We start from the raw sequence: 16015 nt of genomic DNA on the forward strand, positions 1-16015 counted from the left end.
TTGTCTAAAATATTTGCAAGGCCAAAACAAACTATTCACAAACTTCTGGAATATGATTTGCAAAAAGGAATATGAAATTACTGAATTACAGCTTGAATGTTATTGCTTTAGAGCCATATAGTAAAATAAAATAGAACAATACTTTTAGAGGCAGTAAAGTCTGCCAAACTGTCTTTTATAATAAAGTTTTTATAATATCCATATGTGCCAATGTTCAAAAAAGAAACAAGGAACAGCAACAGAAAAGGAACAGATAATGTCAATAGCAAGAAAAGTGGTTAGAGAACAAGATTCACATGTTCACAGGCAATTTCAAGTTCTTAGTAAAAAAAAAAACCTGCACATAGAAGATACTCTAAATAATTTCTCAAATGTAAATGTAATAGGCATACAGTATGGAAGTATTCTGCATTTTATTCTGAGTCATTAGTAATGTCAAAGAGCTGCCACAGGCCACCTTCTTCTACTATAACACTAGCTTTAGGTTCAGGCACCACTTTTTCCCACTCAGCCATCTTGTACTCCACTATCATTTGGGAACTGTCTGTGTCTTCAGACCACAAACTGAAGGGGTTTAGTGGTTGCTCAGCTACACACCTACTGACTGGTGCTACAGTGGCTTGCTGCTGTAGTTTTAAGTGATTCTCTGCAACAGATTTGTTGGTCACTTTCCAGTTGTCACAAAGAGAAGACAAAGGTACTCTGTCTTTTTGTTCACACTGAAGGTCTTCATTCTGCAGGCTGTCATTTGAAAACTTCATTGCTCCTTTTTTTCTCATTGGTTGTCTTTGTGGGAGAACCAGTGCTCTCTTTCCCCCTCTATAATTCAGGGCTTTTTGGCGCCTCCTAGGTAATTTCAGTGGTGGCATTGCATCAGTGCCCAATCTGTTCAATGGTTTTTCAGGCACCAGGTGTCTATCTACATACTGTTCTTCTTGGTCAACTATGGATGCAGTGGATTGAGCATCCACAAGTGGGCTTGAAGGTCTGGTCTCAACTAACTGTGTACACCAAAATCTCTGTGAAGCATCAGGGGAAACCTCCTCTGTGACTGCTGTCTGCTGTCTTTTTACAGGCAGAGCATGTGCATTTCTGTTTTGTGTCTTCTGTGTGGTAAGTAGACACTGGTTCTGTTCTACTGCTTCTCCTGAATAAATGACAGGCCTGTTGCACATCATCTTGCTCTCTTGGTGTTTTTCAGTTGACATGATACAGAAACTCTCTAACAGACCAGGTGATGTCTGGACCTCACTGTCAATCATTCTGGCAGAGCTAGGCCCTGCTATTGGCTTGTGAGTAGAAATCAAAGTGCTAAGCTGAGACAGAATATTTCCCAGCATGCCCTGCTCCTTGCTCTGCTCTACTTTTAGATGTTCCAGATCCCGATGGAGGTTAAGCATGTTTGAGCTCAACTCTTTTGCAGCCAGACTGCTCTATTTTAATAGAAAATAAATGTGGCTTTATTAGCAATGCCAATATAGAGTATATTAATAATAGCTTTACATCGATTGTCTAGGACAGGTTATATGTGCAGTCCTTACCTTGGCTTCCCTGTCTGCCATTTCTATTTGTGTTTGGCTCTGCAGAGTCTCAAATTGACATGTTATACCCTCTTTCACACTGTTTAAATAACCTTCAACTGCAATGGACAACATAATGTCATAAGTTATAAATAAATAACATCTACTACATTTAATATTTTAAAAAAAATATAAATATGCTATTTAAAGCTACATTATGTAACTTTTGGGCCTCAAAACTGCATTTTGTGGAATAACATTGTTTTGTTTTTTTGTGCTTCGGCTCTGCATGACTGTGCGGATGAATATGATTCTTTCTCATTACTAAAAAAAGAGAGAATATCCTACTGCTCATAAAACATTCACTACTAGGTTTAAGAGATGTAACCAATTTGGAAAAAAAGTATCCCAAGCTGACTAGCGGAGGACAGTAGCTATATCTATTAAGACTCTGTCACAAGCTCTGTCACATTCACTTTTGTGCCAGTAAACTTTGCTCTTTTAGGCATTTTTTTAAACAGGTGATTTTTGGGGAGGTTTGAGATTTAGCGTGCTCCATGTCAACCTTTCTCGCTCATTGTGAACTTGTGACAACTATGCCACTCCCACACCATACATGCCTCAAAGCAGCCGGAGCAATTTTTCTCAAAATTTTACAGATACACTACCGTTCAAAAGTTTGGGGTCGGTACGATTTTAAATACTTTTAAAAGAATTCTCTTCTGCTAACCATGGCTGCGCTTATTTGATTAAAAATACAACAAAAATCAGTTATAGTATTAAATATTATTCCAGTGTAAATCAGCTGTTTTCTGTGTGAATATATAGTAAAGTGTAATTTATTCCTGTGATCAAAGCTGAATTTTCAGCATCACCAGTGTCAGTGTCTTCAGTGTCAAATGATCCTTCACAAATCAGTATAATATGAGGATTTGATGCTCAAGAAACATTTATTATTATTATCAATGTTGAAACAGTTGTTGGTCTGTCAGTTGTACAGTTTTTTTTTTTTTTTTAGGATTCTTTGATGAATAGGAAGTTCAAAAGACTTTTGTAACATTATAAATGTCTTTACTGTCACTTTCGATCAAATTAATTATTCCTTGATAAATAAAAGTATTGATTTCTTTCCTACAAAAAATAAAAATAAAATTCTCACTGACCCCAAACTTTTGAACGGTAGTGTATGTAGAGAAACACAAGGGCGAGTGACGTATGTAAAAGATTTCCAGCGAAAACCATCCCGACAGGTCTAAAATATAAACACTTATAATAGGCTTACCATAGTGAATCAGGGTAAGACAAAAACATGTTTTGGAAGAAGGATTGATGATAAATTTCTGTTAATTTTGAACAAAACAAGAAAAGTTACATAGTGTACCTTTAAACCTCGTATAATAATTATCTTTAATGGTAGTGTTATTTGTGGAAACCTGTGGTCGTCACAATGGGCTAATTGTTAAGAACCATCTGCATTCAGTTATAAGAATATACAAAACGTACAAACAAGAACGTACTTGTTTTTGAAAAATTATCCATTCTCTCCACTAAAACTTTTCTGGTACTGTCATTACTTCCATCAATGCAATTTAATAAAGTCTCTCTGGTCTAAAAGGGAAAAGGTAGGTCAAAGTCAAGTAATACTGAAACCGTGAATATGTGCAGTAAAAATATTCCAAATGTGTTAAACATGCATCTATGCCTCAAGAACAATACTCACATTTCCCAGAGTTTCCTGCAATTGTAGAATTCCATTAGTGAGAATTTCCCTAAAAAGTGAAAAAGTTGTATAACAATATGTCAGGACACAACCAAAGCTATAAGAAAAATTGCAATAGAGAACTTTAAAAAGACATCAGTACAGTTAGAATAGTTTATTATTATTATTATTGAGCAAGAATCAAGGATAGACAAATTACCTTTCATATTTTTCTTTGGATTTTCGCTTCTCCTCTTCAAATCTGTCCAACATGCCAACAGATTTGCCACCAGTGAAGTTTAGGATTTTGCCATCACCGCCAAACAAAAACGGCTTAGAACTATAACTGCTGGACACCATCATTTCCTTCATCTGTAGAGGATTAAGACAATTTGGAATTATGAAACTTAAAGCTGCAGTTCCTAGTTTTTCCTCTTTGTCGCCATCTCTGTTTGAAATCTGCAATTGCAGTTATTCACGGAATTATCAACTTTACGTGAGTTGTGCCTCGGTACGGCACAGCGCGGATGAATCCAATGTTTTGAGGAGAATCTGCGGCTGTCAGTCACCACGGATACTGTCATTCGGAATCACAGATTCTACTTTTTGGAAGTATGACCAACATAATAATTTTCACCGGAAAATGTCACCTGAACAAGTAAGTATGATCTACTTTTGTTCTGACCAACTAAGGGAAAAAAAAAGCATTGCAGTAAACCGCGCTGATTAAATCTAACGATCGCTTATCATATCACGTCAAACCGTACAAATTATACTTTGTTCTCAAATTGTGCGTGACTACATTTAAAGGGTTAGTTCACCCAAAAATTTTAATTATGTCATTAATGACTCACCCTCATGTCGTTCCAAGCCCGTAAGACCTCCGTTCATCTTCGGAACACAGTTTAAGATATTTTAGATTTAGTCCGAGAGCTTTCTGTCCCTCCATTGAAAATGTATGTACGATATACTGTCCTTGTCCAGAAAGGAAATAAAGACATCATCAAAGTAGTCCATGTGACACCAGTGGGTTAGTTAGAATTTTTTGAAGCATCGAAAATACATTTTGGTCCAAAAATAACAAAAACTACGACTTTTTCAGCATTGTATTGTCTTCCGGTTCTGTTGTCAAGCCGCGTTCAGTGATGCTGCTGACGTAAGACGCTGCTGACGTGTTATCAGTGCGGCCGAGCTTCGTTTACAGTCTGAGGGAGACGCACGCTGTAAACAAAACAATCTTCGCAAACATGTCTAGGATTTTGACACAGAGGAAAACTTGCATTTTTTTGCCCAGCCATATTTATTTGAACCCGAATACACGGACACACCAGATACACGTCAGCAGCATCTTACGTCATCAGCATCACTGAACGCGGATTGACAACCGAACCGGAAGACAATACAATGCTGAAAAAGTCGTAGTTTTTGTTATTTTTGGACCAAAATGTATTTTCGATGCTTCAAAACATTCTAAGTAACCCACAGGTGTCACATGGACTACTTTGATGATGTCTTTATTTCCTTTCTGGACAAGGACAGTATACCGTGTATGCATTTTCAATGGAGGGACAGAAATCTCTCGGATTAAATCTAAAATATCTTAAACTGTGTTCCGAAGATGAACGGAGGTCTTACGGGCTTGGAACAACATGAGGGTGAGTCATTAATGACATAATTTTCATTTTTGGGTGAACTAACCCTTTAATGCCCTTCAGATATCCATGTTTTCACATGACCCCGGTTTCTGTAGCCACTCCGAAGTCTTTTGCATTTTACAACGGGTGAAACTCCAGTTGTCACTGGTGATTGTCGTTTGAACCTTTATGGATCCGCCATCAAATTAATAAGTTTAATTATATCAAGTGCTGTGAGAAAAGGCTATAAATCTCCACCTCGAACATCCTCACACACAATATAGCCTACTAGCCGAGACTCCTTCTTTATGTGTACAGATGTGACGTAATGGCGCAAACACATACTTGAATTTCCCGCAGAAATCCACCAGTACCACTGGAATTAATAACATTATTACAAGCTTACCGTTTTCAATCGAGCTAAGGCAAGCAGATAGTTTTGAACACTGGCTGGTTATGTAATTTATGTACACAATTTTATTTTGGTTAATTTTTAACCCAAAAAAAGTTACGGACTGGAGCTTTAAAATATTTTATAGACTTCTCCTTTACAACAACCTGTCACAATAATTGTCATTTATGAAAGGTTTGTGGACCAAAAAATAAAACAATCAAGAATATGTTCATCATAATACATAAGATAAAACATGGCATGTTCTACAGTACAAACAAACACAGTTTATGCCCGATATATTTACCTCCTGTGATGTATGCTGAGAACCTCTGCTCTGTCCACTCATCTCCTGAGTAAACCCTTGTGAATTGTCAGGCCACATTTGAGAGCCCAACAGAAACTGAGAGTCAGTCAGGCTGGAGTAGTCACTGGTTGGACCCTTACCGGGTTTTATCCCTCTATAACAAACATAATTCTGACTAAACATCAATATAAACACGAGATTATAATGTCCCCTTTCAAGGTAAAAGTTTGGATAAGTGTAAATGACAGTAAAAGTTAACGTTAGCTGACAAATCCTCTTGTTAGTAACGTTACATAATTTAGGTCTCAGACATACCCAGAAGTTGCGGGGATGTTCAACATCTCCTTAATATTCCAGACATTGGGCTTCATATCCAGGTTTTCAAGATCTAAAAATGTTTTTAAAAATATTCTAGAATTTATCAGTGTCATAATAAATTACGCGGGAGCCGGACGGCTGCCGTCATCAAAGCTGTGTTTTCATTATAAATTAGCGAGAACACAACTGTTTAGTTTAGTTCATTTGAAAGAAATGTGACTTACCAGTAAATGACTTTGATATGCAGTAATGATTCTGAGGCAACATAAATAAAGTTTGGCGGTCGTTGGTGCTACGGTTTGATTAAGTTGTGTGTTGTCCGTGACATTTACAACAGACTGCGGAGGTTTTCCCGGGCTACAGAATTCAAACAGTTCATGCAGCCAACAGTAGAGCCCGTCTATTAGACATTCTCTGACTACACCTGGCTACAGCCCCTTTAATCATAGCTTGGCTGATTGCGATCGCTAGATGGCACTATTTAAATACTTATAACGTGAGTGGAAATACATGTCCACTTACAATATAAGTGTTTAAATAATATATATAATGAATATTCCCTATTATCATTATTTGAACACTTGTGTATTGTTACATTGTAAGTGGAAATATATATATATATATATATATATATATATATATATATATATATATATATATATATATATATATATATATATATATATATAATGGGTTCATGTCATCTTAGGCATTTTGCAAACATATATGAAATCAAGTTATTTAAGAAATCACAATTCGCACTATAGCTCAATTTACAGTTGCACTCCTGTTTATTACATTACGTGCTTGTAATGATAGCATGATGTCATGTAAAATTGCTGGTTGTATGCCTGCGACATTTAAAAACATATAGTGCAGTGAAATAGTGTGGAACTTTTACCGATCAAGTCCCACTGGGGTTAACAGTTACTTATCTTGCTAAACTTGTTTCGCACTGTGATTCGCTATAAAAAAAACTGTATCCTAGCAACCAAAACAACGAATGCTCGTCTTGTCTCCATAATAAAAGCCACAAATCTTAGAAAATGCATAGCAACTGATATTTAATTTCACATTATGTTCTTATTAATAACTTATTCGTTAAAAAACACTGAGGGAGCAGAAAATAAAGACCAGTAAAACCTCTAATATTACAATGGCATTGACGGATCTGTTTCGCTTTAGTATGTTTAGTTAATAAATGTTATTCGCATCACAACATGAACATTAATTAGTAATAAAAAAATTATAATAATGGTGGTCTAATAAAAGCTAATCTAATAATGACAGTGAAAGACTTGTATTTTGGCAGTGCAGTTTATTAATCAGGAAGTAAACTCCCGTTGTCAACAGATTTCTGACATTTCTAAAACTTGCGTTTCACAGGTAAGTTCACGTGCTTATTATCACAGAAATCTGTTTTATGTCTTATGTCTCTTATGTGGTGCTAAAATGACATTGTTTAGAGAATATACGACCACCGACCAAAAACGACATTTAAATCATCAGTGTAGAATTAGACGGCTCGTGAGATGAGTTGACGTCCTCAGAAAACTTGATGTGTCAATCTTGAAGTTGACACGACCCTGCATTTATTAAATATACAAAATGACATGTTAAATCAAACAAAAAACGCAAAGTTGGGCATTTTAGAGCATAAACATAATGGGCTTCAGATCCATTTTGACTCCATCTAAGGAGTAATCTCATCATGAGTAACGTTAGTCTACTACATCATCAGTGCTGCTCTTTTTGTGTTAGAAATTCCAGAGACCAGGTATCTCTTGTCTTTTCTCTTCAGGAATCTTTCACACAACTCTCAGTATGTGAGAGCGTATAACTACTGAAATGACAGTAACCAATGTATTCACATGTTCTAAACCTGAAACTAAGAAGACCAATTCCATTCTTGATCTGTATTGGGGTTTTGCATGTGTTTCAGGCTCTGCTAGAAAACTCCAATGACTGTTGTGAAAGAATAAAGAGAATGAATGAAACCTGTGCAAATATTTCACTCTGTAATCCTGGTATGTTTCAAATTGTGAATAATTTTTAAATAACACTGAAACAGAGATGTAAAGGAATGTACCTTGTAAATACAACCTGAGCAAATTTTTCTATGCATACTTTGTGTGAATCTAGTTCTGTGGAATTTTATGTTATTGATAGGCTATAGGGACATTTTAGTACTATTGATAGTGCATTTGGATCCTCATCTAGGGCTCCTTCAAGTTCAGGAGAACAGTACAACCTTTTGTGTGTCCTGTGACTCAGCAGAACAGGGGAATTCAACTTCATTTAACAATAGTAAGTTCGATGCCATAGACATTAAAGAAAAAGCTACGTTGTCTAGAAGATTTCTTAATGTGGATTTTTCTTCATGCTTCATTGAAATGTTAAAGCTACAATTTGGGAATCATTTGACTCTAGGAGTTATTTATTTACCTACTGTTTTTTTAACTCTTAGATGTGCTCTTTATTTATTACATTATTGTTTATCTTTTTATTTACTTCATTGTTGTTTTCTACTCTCCCTCTAGCAAGGACTAGTCACTTTCCAGGAACATTAATCAAAATGATAGGTAAGTTACCATTATTTAATAATAGTTATGTGAACAGCTCACAAAAAAACCTGCTTCAAAACCTAATTTATTTTTGTATATTGATATTAATTTGAAAGGAGTCCTGCACATGACATGCAGACAAAAATATGAATATCGTGGACACGAATTAAGAATTAATTTTCTCGTTTTAGTAAATCATGGCCACAATTGACTAATTCGTTCCCTCGTTTTACTAAATCATGCACACAATATAATAATTAGTTCCAATGATTTAGTAAATCATGGCCACGTTGTACTAATCCGTTCCCTCGTTTTAACTAAATTGTTCGCACATTATAATAATTTGTTCCCTTGATTTAGTAAATCATGGCCACGTTGTACTAATTTGATTTGATTGAACTAAATCAAGGGAACAAATTATTATATCGTGCACACTATTTACTCAAAAGGAGTGAACGAATTAGTAAAACATGCTGACATATTTGATTTGTACATTCTTTCCCGCATGTCATATGCGGGGCTCCGTAGTACGGAACTATAATTTCATCCTTTGCATTAAAATGGCAGGTGGCCCGGGTGTAGCGGCTTCTGTCCTTCTAGGAACTCTACTGATCAGCCTGGGCCTCATCCTCTCGGTTGCATCTTTCTTTTACCTTAAGCGTTCCAACCGCCTCCCTGGAGTCTTCTACGGGCGCAATAAGGGTAAAAAAAAAAGTCTTATTAAACATCATAAATGTGTAAATAAGTTTTCAATGCTTTTTTTGACATAGGAACAAGTTTTGATTAAGGTTTATAGTTTGGTTGATTCTTTTTTTTTACCTGTGTTGAATATTTTATTTATTTATTTATTATTATTATTGGTAGTGTTTTGGAGTTTCACTTATTCAAGATGTTTTTTTTGAGGTTTGTAAATTGTGTTATTTTCCTTTATCAGCTTTTATATTCCAACCAAGTGAGACGGTAAGATAATCCACTCAAAATCCATTTGTTTTTGTCTAAAAAAACCCTTTTATGTTATCAAAGACAAACACTGCTTTGTCTTTTAAATATTACTGTAGCTTAACAATGGATACCGAATTACTAACTTGTTCATATTTTCTTCCAAGGCTGTCATGATTCCTGAAGCTACATCTTCAGGTATTAGAAATTGTCACTACTTGATCTGTGTTTTTGAATTATCGAAGTTATAAAGAGGTGGTGTATCCTAGTTCCAACTGTGCTAAATTTCATTGGCAAACATCTATTGGGAATATCTGATTAATTGAAACAAACTGAAGTAAAAGCAGTATGCTCTGTTTAGTATATAGAATGAATGTGACTCTTCTTCTTTTTTTTTTTTTTGTCTGCAGTTCGCAAGCCAAGATATGTCAGGAGGGAGAGGCCTTCAGCAACATCAGCATCCAACAGTGCTACTGTGGCAACAGGGGCAGTAACCAAGGTATACAATGTGTGACCAGCCTCCAAGGGCCATCTGTAAGCCCCCTTTCAAAACATGAACCTGTCCTATTGCACAGTTTCCTTATGGGATTGTAACCTTTTTTGGTGAAACTTTCCTTAAAGTTATGTAGGCTACACGAGGCATCCAGTTTCTTGATGTAGGCTTTTATCTTGGAAAACTTTTTTTTAGATCATCTTTTCATTGATCCAGATATTTATTTCTATTTATATATTTTTCACACAATATGTTCTTTCTTTCTTTCTTTCTTTCTTTCTTTCTTTCTTTCTTTCTTTCTTTCTTTCTTTCTTTCTTTCTTTCTTTCTTTCTTTCTTCCTTTCTTTCTTTCTTTCTTTTTAAAAGTCCAGGTGTTGCACTACTAGAGTATTTTTGATTGTTAAGCTATAATTCAGTCAATCAAGTTGTTTTCTCAATGAATTTTGTACTGTTTATATTTATTACCTGTATGTTTGTGTGATATTGTACTTTTGAATCTTGTGACATTGTAACTAGGCTCCAAAACAAGACTTCCGCAGTTAGTCATACTTGCACACAACCAACTCCTCAAACCTCATAAATAAATAGGCATTAGCATATTTACCATTTGGTTAAAACCATTTTAGTGTTTGGCTCCTGTACACTCAAATATTATATTTTCTATTAATCCTGTACAGTCTCAACAGCACTTATTGATGGCATATACTGTACATTTGCTGGAAATACCCTGTATGAGCATTGGAAATACTTTAGGCTTGGGTTTCTGTGTTAACAGCATATTCATGTTATACTAACAAATGTGTGCATGAAATGTCCAACTGCTAACAGTAGCACATTCCTCACTATATTCAACATAAAATGTTCTGGCTTGGGCCAAAGTAGTTTGAGTTATAATGGTACATTCAAATTTGCTAGGCCTTAAAAGTTGCAAACACACAATATATAATCAAAATTGTTGTGAAAAACTGTTGCCAAACAAGGAGTTAACTAAAACATTGAGTTCCCATTTATTCCTTTTTCCCACTGTAAAAGATAAAGTGCCATTAAGTGAATGTGCTAATGGATGAAGTTACCATTTTTGATTTTGTACAAAATTAGAATGTAAAAGTATGAAAGAACTCCTAGATTATCTGGTACATTTTTCTTGTTTTTTGGTTGAAAAACAACAAAAAAAAGCTTGATAATTTTGTAGTGTCATAAGAGAGTGATACACTGGTATTTGTATGAAAGGGCTGGAGAAGTCAGTTACTTTTTTAGCTTTACTTTGAAAATGTTTATTGGAAATAGTGGCCTTTTAGTAAGCCATATCATCCCCTATGCCTATATATTTATGATTATCTGTGTTGTTTTTAGTTTTTTAATTTGTAATAACGGTTCTGTTTATTTAAAGGATTATGTTTGATTTTTTTCTACATCTTTTCTATTTCTAAGGGGTATTTGAACATTGTTTTGTAAAATGTAAAATCTTCAGTATGCTGGATTAAGCTAAAGTAAGGAATGTTTACTTGATGTAAAGTTAAATTATGTGCTTTCATGGGGATTACATCAGTGATTCTGATTCTGGAATATAACCACTTAAATTCAACTTATTTCTCATCTCATTTTATTGGCTGTTGTGCAGCAAATGGAAGCATGTTTTGTATATGAATTATGGTTCGGTTGATGCTGTTGATTAACTTTTTTTGTATGTTGATGTCCTAATGGAGTATTGATCACAAACTGAATAATATTTGATGAAGATTTCAGTGTTTACAGAAATAAAAGATATTTTGATTTATGAGGGGGAAAAAGTCTATTTATTTATATCATCAGAGCGGAATATAATTTAATAGTTCTTGCAAAGAGCCACTGTGCACAAAATAAACAATCCAGGTGGCGGATGGTGATAATCATCAAAGAGTCATTTGCTGTGTAAGTTCTGGGAAGATGTAGAGTAAAGTTGGGAGTGGTGGTTATAAATCTCTTTTTTAAGAATTTGAATGGCTGGCCAATACTATCATTGTGTTATCATCTAGAGTAGTTATTAAAATGGTAGAATATTAGGTTGGATATTCAATTCAGCATAATCAAACCTTACTACTATTGTGATCGGAAAAACACTCATCTGAATGTGACCAGTCAACAGTTTACATTTGCCTTGGGTAAACAGATGGGGAGACTTTGATCCCATTTATCTATAATATTATAAGCACTTCCTTATAAGAATACTAGATCAAAACGGAGCAAGTACCACGTCACTGTCTTTCCATTAGCGCAATCCACTATGTGATGTTTGTCATGTCTCACTATTTGATACAATTGCAAATATCCACATTTCTACGGGATTGTTTAAAGCATTCAACATAACAATAGCTGGCACACTACCATGTAAAATATACACAACAGCTGTACAACTATACACACACCCTCAGCGAGACTTGTGAAAAAACGTACACATGCAAAGTTATTTTTCCTCATACCTGGCTGATTATCTCCAAGCGAGACAGAGGGGTAACATATTTCATCATTCAACAGTCATGTGACTTTGAAAACGGTTCAAATTTACAGCCAATTTCTTTATTGTTATGGTTTTGTTATGCACATGTGATATCTTATCAGTTACCATAAGCATTGTTTTTGTTGAACCAGATGAATGATGACAGTAAACTTGTAGAATGCTATAGTTTTTCAACAAAATTTATTAAGATTATATTTGTTAAAAATGACATTAATACAATTTGTATGTGATAAAATAAAAATATGCAGTTGCAGAACCTGTCTAACTTGTCTCTCCAGATAAAACTATTAATATCTTAATAATTTACAACACTGTGAATTAAATAATGTGCTTTAACATTTGTGTTAAACCTTAGTCACTTACTATGCTTTGTCATTCTTACGTTAACTAAGGTATTCAATGACAGTGTGAAACCTAATCCTATCGGAAAACCTGTTCCTACTTCCCTCTCTTTGTCATCCCTCCTGCTTTTCCATAATTTGCACACGTACGTGTATGGGTTGGTGTGGGTGTGGGTGTGGGTGTGTGTGTGTGTAGGGGTTCAGAAAGAGAGAGAGCAAGGTAATGATTTATGGTTTAACTCACTTGAGTCGCAGCTCAGAAGTATAATTCAAACTTCTGAAGAGGAGGTGAGGCCAGTTGTACTTTACCGGAAGACCAAGACAGACAGGTCTGGAGAAAGACGGGCATTGAAAGAGTTGTTTTGGTAACTTTTCAGTCAATTTTGAATCTATCTAGAAGAAGAAGAAAAAGAAGAAAGCATCAGCAAGAGAATAATACTGTCTTCCTCTTTTAAGGTAATTAGGGCCCAAGCCCAAAGGGCGAAGGCCCTATTGTTTTCCTTAGGATTATTTATTATTAGGGCCCAAGCCCAAAGGGCGAAGGCCCTATTGTTTTCCTTAGGATTATTTATTATTCTTCTTATTATTTTTCTGCTACCTTTTGGACACTTTTGGAGGCCTTAACATGCTCAAAAACTCCTGAAACTTTGCACACATGTCAGAACCCGCGGCCATCAGGGCCGGGCTGAAGATGGTACCCGGGCGTGGCAGGGGGGCTCGACAGCGCCCCCTGGAACGGGGTCCGAAAACATGGTCCATAAATCAAACACGCTTGCATGTAATAATATGAAACTCGGTACACATGTAGATCTCCTCGTTTCATATATACTTCACACTCTTACTTTTTACCCCAGCCCAACAGGAAGTCGGCTATTTAGGGTTGTTGGTAAAACACACGCAATGGAATGTGAAATACTCCTCCTAGAGAATTCAAACAAACGGCACGAAACTCGGTCAGCATGAAGTCAAGACATTGAGGATGAAAGTTTGCGAGGGGATTTTTGATATCTCGAACGGTTTGGCCGTGGCGAGGAAACAAAATTATGGCGAGAAACGTGAAACAGGAAGTGTGTCATAACTACTGCATACATTAACTGATCTTGATGAAACTTCAACAGTGTGTTCGTTGTAAGAGGCCGATCACATGGATGTGACTATTGTGAGTCAAAATTATAGCGCCACCAACTGGCAGCAGGAAGTGTGTCACTTCCTAAATGCTTTGAAATCACCCTCTTATTTTTACCCGATTTGCTTCAAACTTTATGTGTATAATGTAAACACACGCCAGATGTAGACCTGTGAAAGGATTATTGATATCTTAGATACTGTTGCCGTGGCAACACATCAAACTTTAATATTCTTGTTTGATGCTTTTGAGACTCTTAGCATGCTTGAAATTGCATGAAACTCGACAGACACAGGTATGCATATGGTTCAGATCAAGCCGGACAACTTTCTAATTAACTGTCATTAGCTCAGACCAAGAGGAAGTCAGATATTTTGGTTTGAATGTGGATGTTTCTGAGAATTTTCTCTCCCTCTCCCTCTGACAGAGAGAATGCACCCTGCCATTCGTGTGTGTCTGTGTGGGGAGGGGGGGAGGGGCTCTTTTAGTTTAAACACAAAATTATACATAGGGCCATACTGCCCTCTTGTGTCCAAAATTATATTTATATATACATTATACATATATTTGGTATGTGACTGAGGACCGAGAGCTTTTAAATACGGGACATTGATAATGGCCACGTGCAGAGCGCTCGAGGGAATTCCTATGGAAGTAGGAATGAACTAAAAAACGTTCGCTCTGTTCTGCTCGCTCGTCGCCATGGACGCGCACCATTATGAATGCCAGTGCAGCCGCATACTTTTTAGTGTCACTTTAAAATTAGTGCAATAACGGGGCCGATTGCTTGAATTGTGAGTTCAATAGTCTATTATTTTTCACGGAAAACACAACAACAAAAGAGTACAAGGATAGATTCGCTGAAATAGGGGCTTTTACATAAAATAGCCTATTCCGTCATCATCTTTTCAGTCAGCTCTTCACTCTCGTGATTAATGAAATTTGACTCCTGTTGCTGATATTTGCTGCAACTTTCGTTCCGCTCACAATTTAGTAAGCAAACACGCTTCAAATGTGTTTTTATTTTATTTTTGTGTATATATATGTGTGTGTATATATATGTGTGTATATATATATATATATATATATATATATATATATATATATATATATATATATAGCTTATGTTTCAAATATGAGTTAATTAACAATCGTTGGAAAGAATGATACTTTTAATATCACTAAACCGTCATTAGGTGTCGCCAGGCGACCGTCTTAATGAGCGAGTCATTGATTCATTCGTTCAAACGATTCGTTCGAACGGCTGAGTCATTCATGAATGAGACAGATTATGGATTGGTCGTTGAATCTTTGAGTCAACCGATTCGTTCAAAATGCTGAATCATTCAGTAATGAGAACGCGTTGCTGTGAGATGCTCGATGGTTCTGCTGTGATCTTTGTTTAACTATTTTCGCTGCTGAAACAGAAAAAAAAGTCAATATTGCATCTAAAATGTAAGTGATTTGACGTGTGTGTGTGTGTGTGTGTGTGTGTGTGTGTGTGTGTGTGTGTGTGTGTGTGTGTGTGTGTGTGTGTGTGTGTGTGTGTGTGTGTGTGTGTGTGTGTGTGTGTGTGTGTGTGTGTGTGTGTGTGTGTGTGATTGTGTCTGTTACAGTGATTGTTTAACCCTTGTTAAAGTTTAGGCCTTGTCTTTTTGGATATATATCTTTTTATATAAAAAAAAATAGCATACAACCCATGTATTTTAAATGTATTGTTTGCTTTAAATTACATTGAGATTTGTATGTTTGGTAATTGAACCTGAATGAATTATAAATGAATGTGCTATATTTCAGATCATATATTTGTTTTCCTTAAAATTTGAACTAACACTAACTTTATTCTCATCTGAATGATAGATTATTTATTTCTGTATAAAATAAAAACACATTTGATTTTTCTTTTTTAATCAATGTAGAATGTGTAACTGAAAAAATAAACAGATTAGGGCTCTGATCGAGGACAATAATGTCAAAAAAAGAATCAGGGCATGTCTCATATCTTTCTAAAATGTAATTATACACCATTTATTTTTATATAAAATTATACAAATATTAGAACTAAACCCATTTTATTCCTTTTTTTCAATTTAAGAATTATTTTTAAGTTTAAAAACAGCCAGAATGGTTGTTTAGTCAAAAATAATAATAATCCAAATCATATATAGTGCTATACTGCCCTCTTG

At 35.5% G+C, this 16015-nt stretch overlaps 2 protein-coding genes across 2 annotated transcripts; one reads left to right on the plus strand and one right to left on the minus strand.

The window, feature by feature from the left end:
• Positions 1-242: 242 nt before the first annotated feature.
• Positions 243-6149, minus strand: LOC130087505 (interactor of HORMAD1 protein 1). Its single transcript, XM_056253832.1, has 8 exons — positions 6094-6149; positions 5867-5939; positions 5552-5705; positions 3440-3591; positions 3241-3289; positions 3038-3128; positions 1542-1639; positions 243-1433 (listed from the first exon to the last, which is right to left on the minus strand). Exons 1-8 carry the CDS (start codon positions 6134-6136, stop codon positions 414-416), a joined length of 1680 nt encoding a protein of 559 aa, XP_056109807.1. The 5' UTR covers positions 6137-6149; the 3' UTR covers positions 243-413.
• A 1017-nt stretch (positions 6150-7166) lies between these two features.
• Positions 7167-10184, plus strand: cunh1orf159 (chromosome unknown C1orf159 homolog). Its single transcript, XM_056253847.1, has 8 exons — positions 7167-7255; positions 7812-7896; positions 8090-8176; positions 8410-8451; positions 9001-9135; positions 9368-9393; positions 9540-9570; positions 9783-10184. The coding sequence occupies exons 2-8, from the start codon at positions 7857-7859 to the stop codon at positions 9884-9886; spliced, it is 465 nt and encodes a 154-aa protein (XP_056109822.1). The 5' UTR covers positions 7167-7255; positions 7812-7856; the 3' UTR covers positions 9887-10184.
• Positions 10185-16015: the final 5831 nt, after the last annotated feature.

Source organism: Rhinichthys klamathensis, unplaced genomic scaffold (genome assembly GCF_029890125.1).
Source record: "Rhinichthys klamathensis goyatoka isolate OS25496 unplaced genomic scaffold, OSU_Roscu_1.1 h1tg000109l_1, whole genome shotgun sequence".
Classification (NCBI taxonomy): domain Eukaryota; kingdom Metazoa; phylum Chordata; class Actinopteri; order Cypriniformes; family Leuciscidae; genus Rhinichthys; species Rhinichthys klamathensis.

Coding starts and splice junctions, on each gene's coding strand:
- LOC130087505 (XM_056253832.1), bottom strand. CDS start 6,136: ATGTTGCCTCAGAATCATTACTGCATATCAAAGTCATTTACTG. Junction 5,706..5,866: donor AACATCCCCGCAACTTCTGG/GTATGTCTGAGA, acceptor TGTTTGTTATAG/AGGGATAAAACCCGGTAAGG. Junction 3,290..3,439: donor TCCAAAGAAAAATATGAAAG/GTAATTTGTCTA, acceptor TTCACTTTTTAG/GGAAATTCTCACTAATGGAA.
- cunh1orf159 (XM_056253847.1), top strand. CDS start 7,857: ATGAATGAAACCTGTGCAAATATTTCACTCTGTAATCCTG. Junction 7,897..8,089: donor TATTTCACTCTGTAATCCTG/GTATGTTTCAAA, acceptor ATCCTCATCTAG/GGCTCCTTCAAGTTCAGGAG. Junction 9,394..9,539: donor TATTCCAACCAAGTGAGACG/GTAAGATAATCC, acceptor TTTTCTTCCAAG/GCTGTCATGATTCCTGAAGC.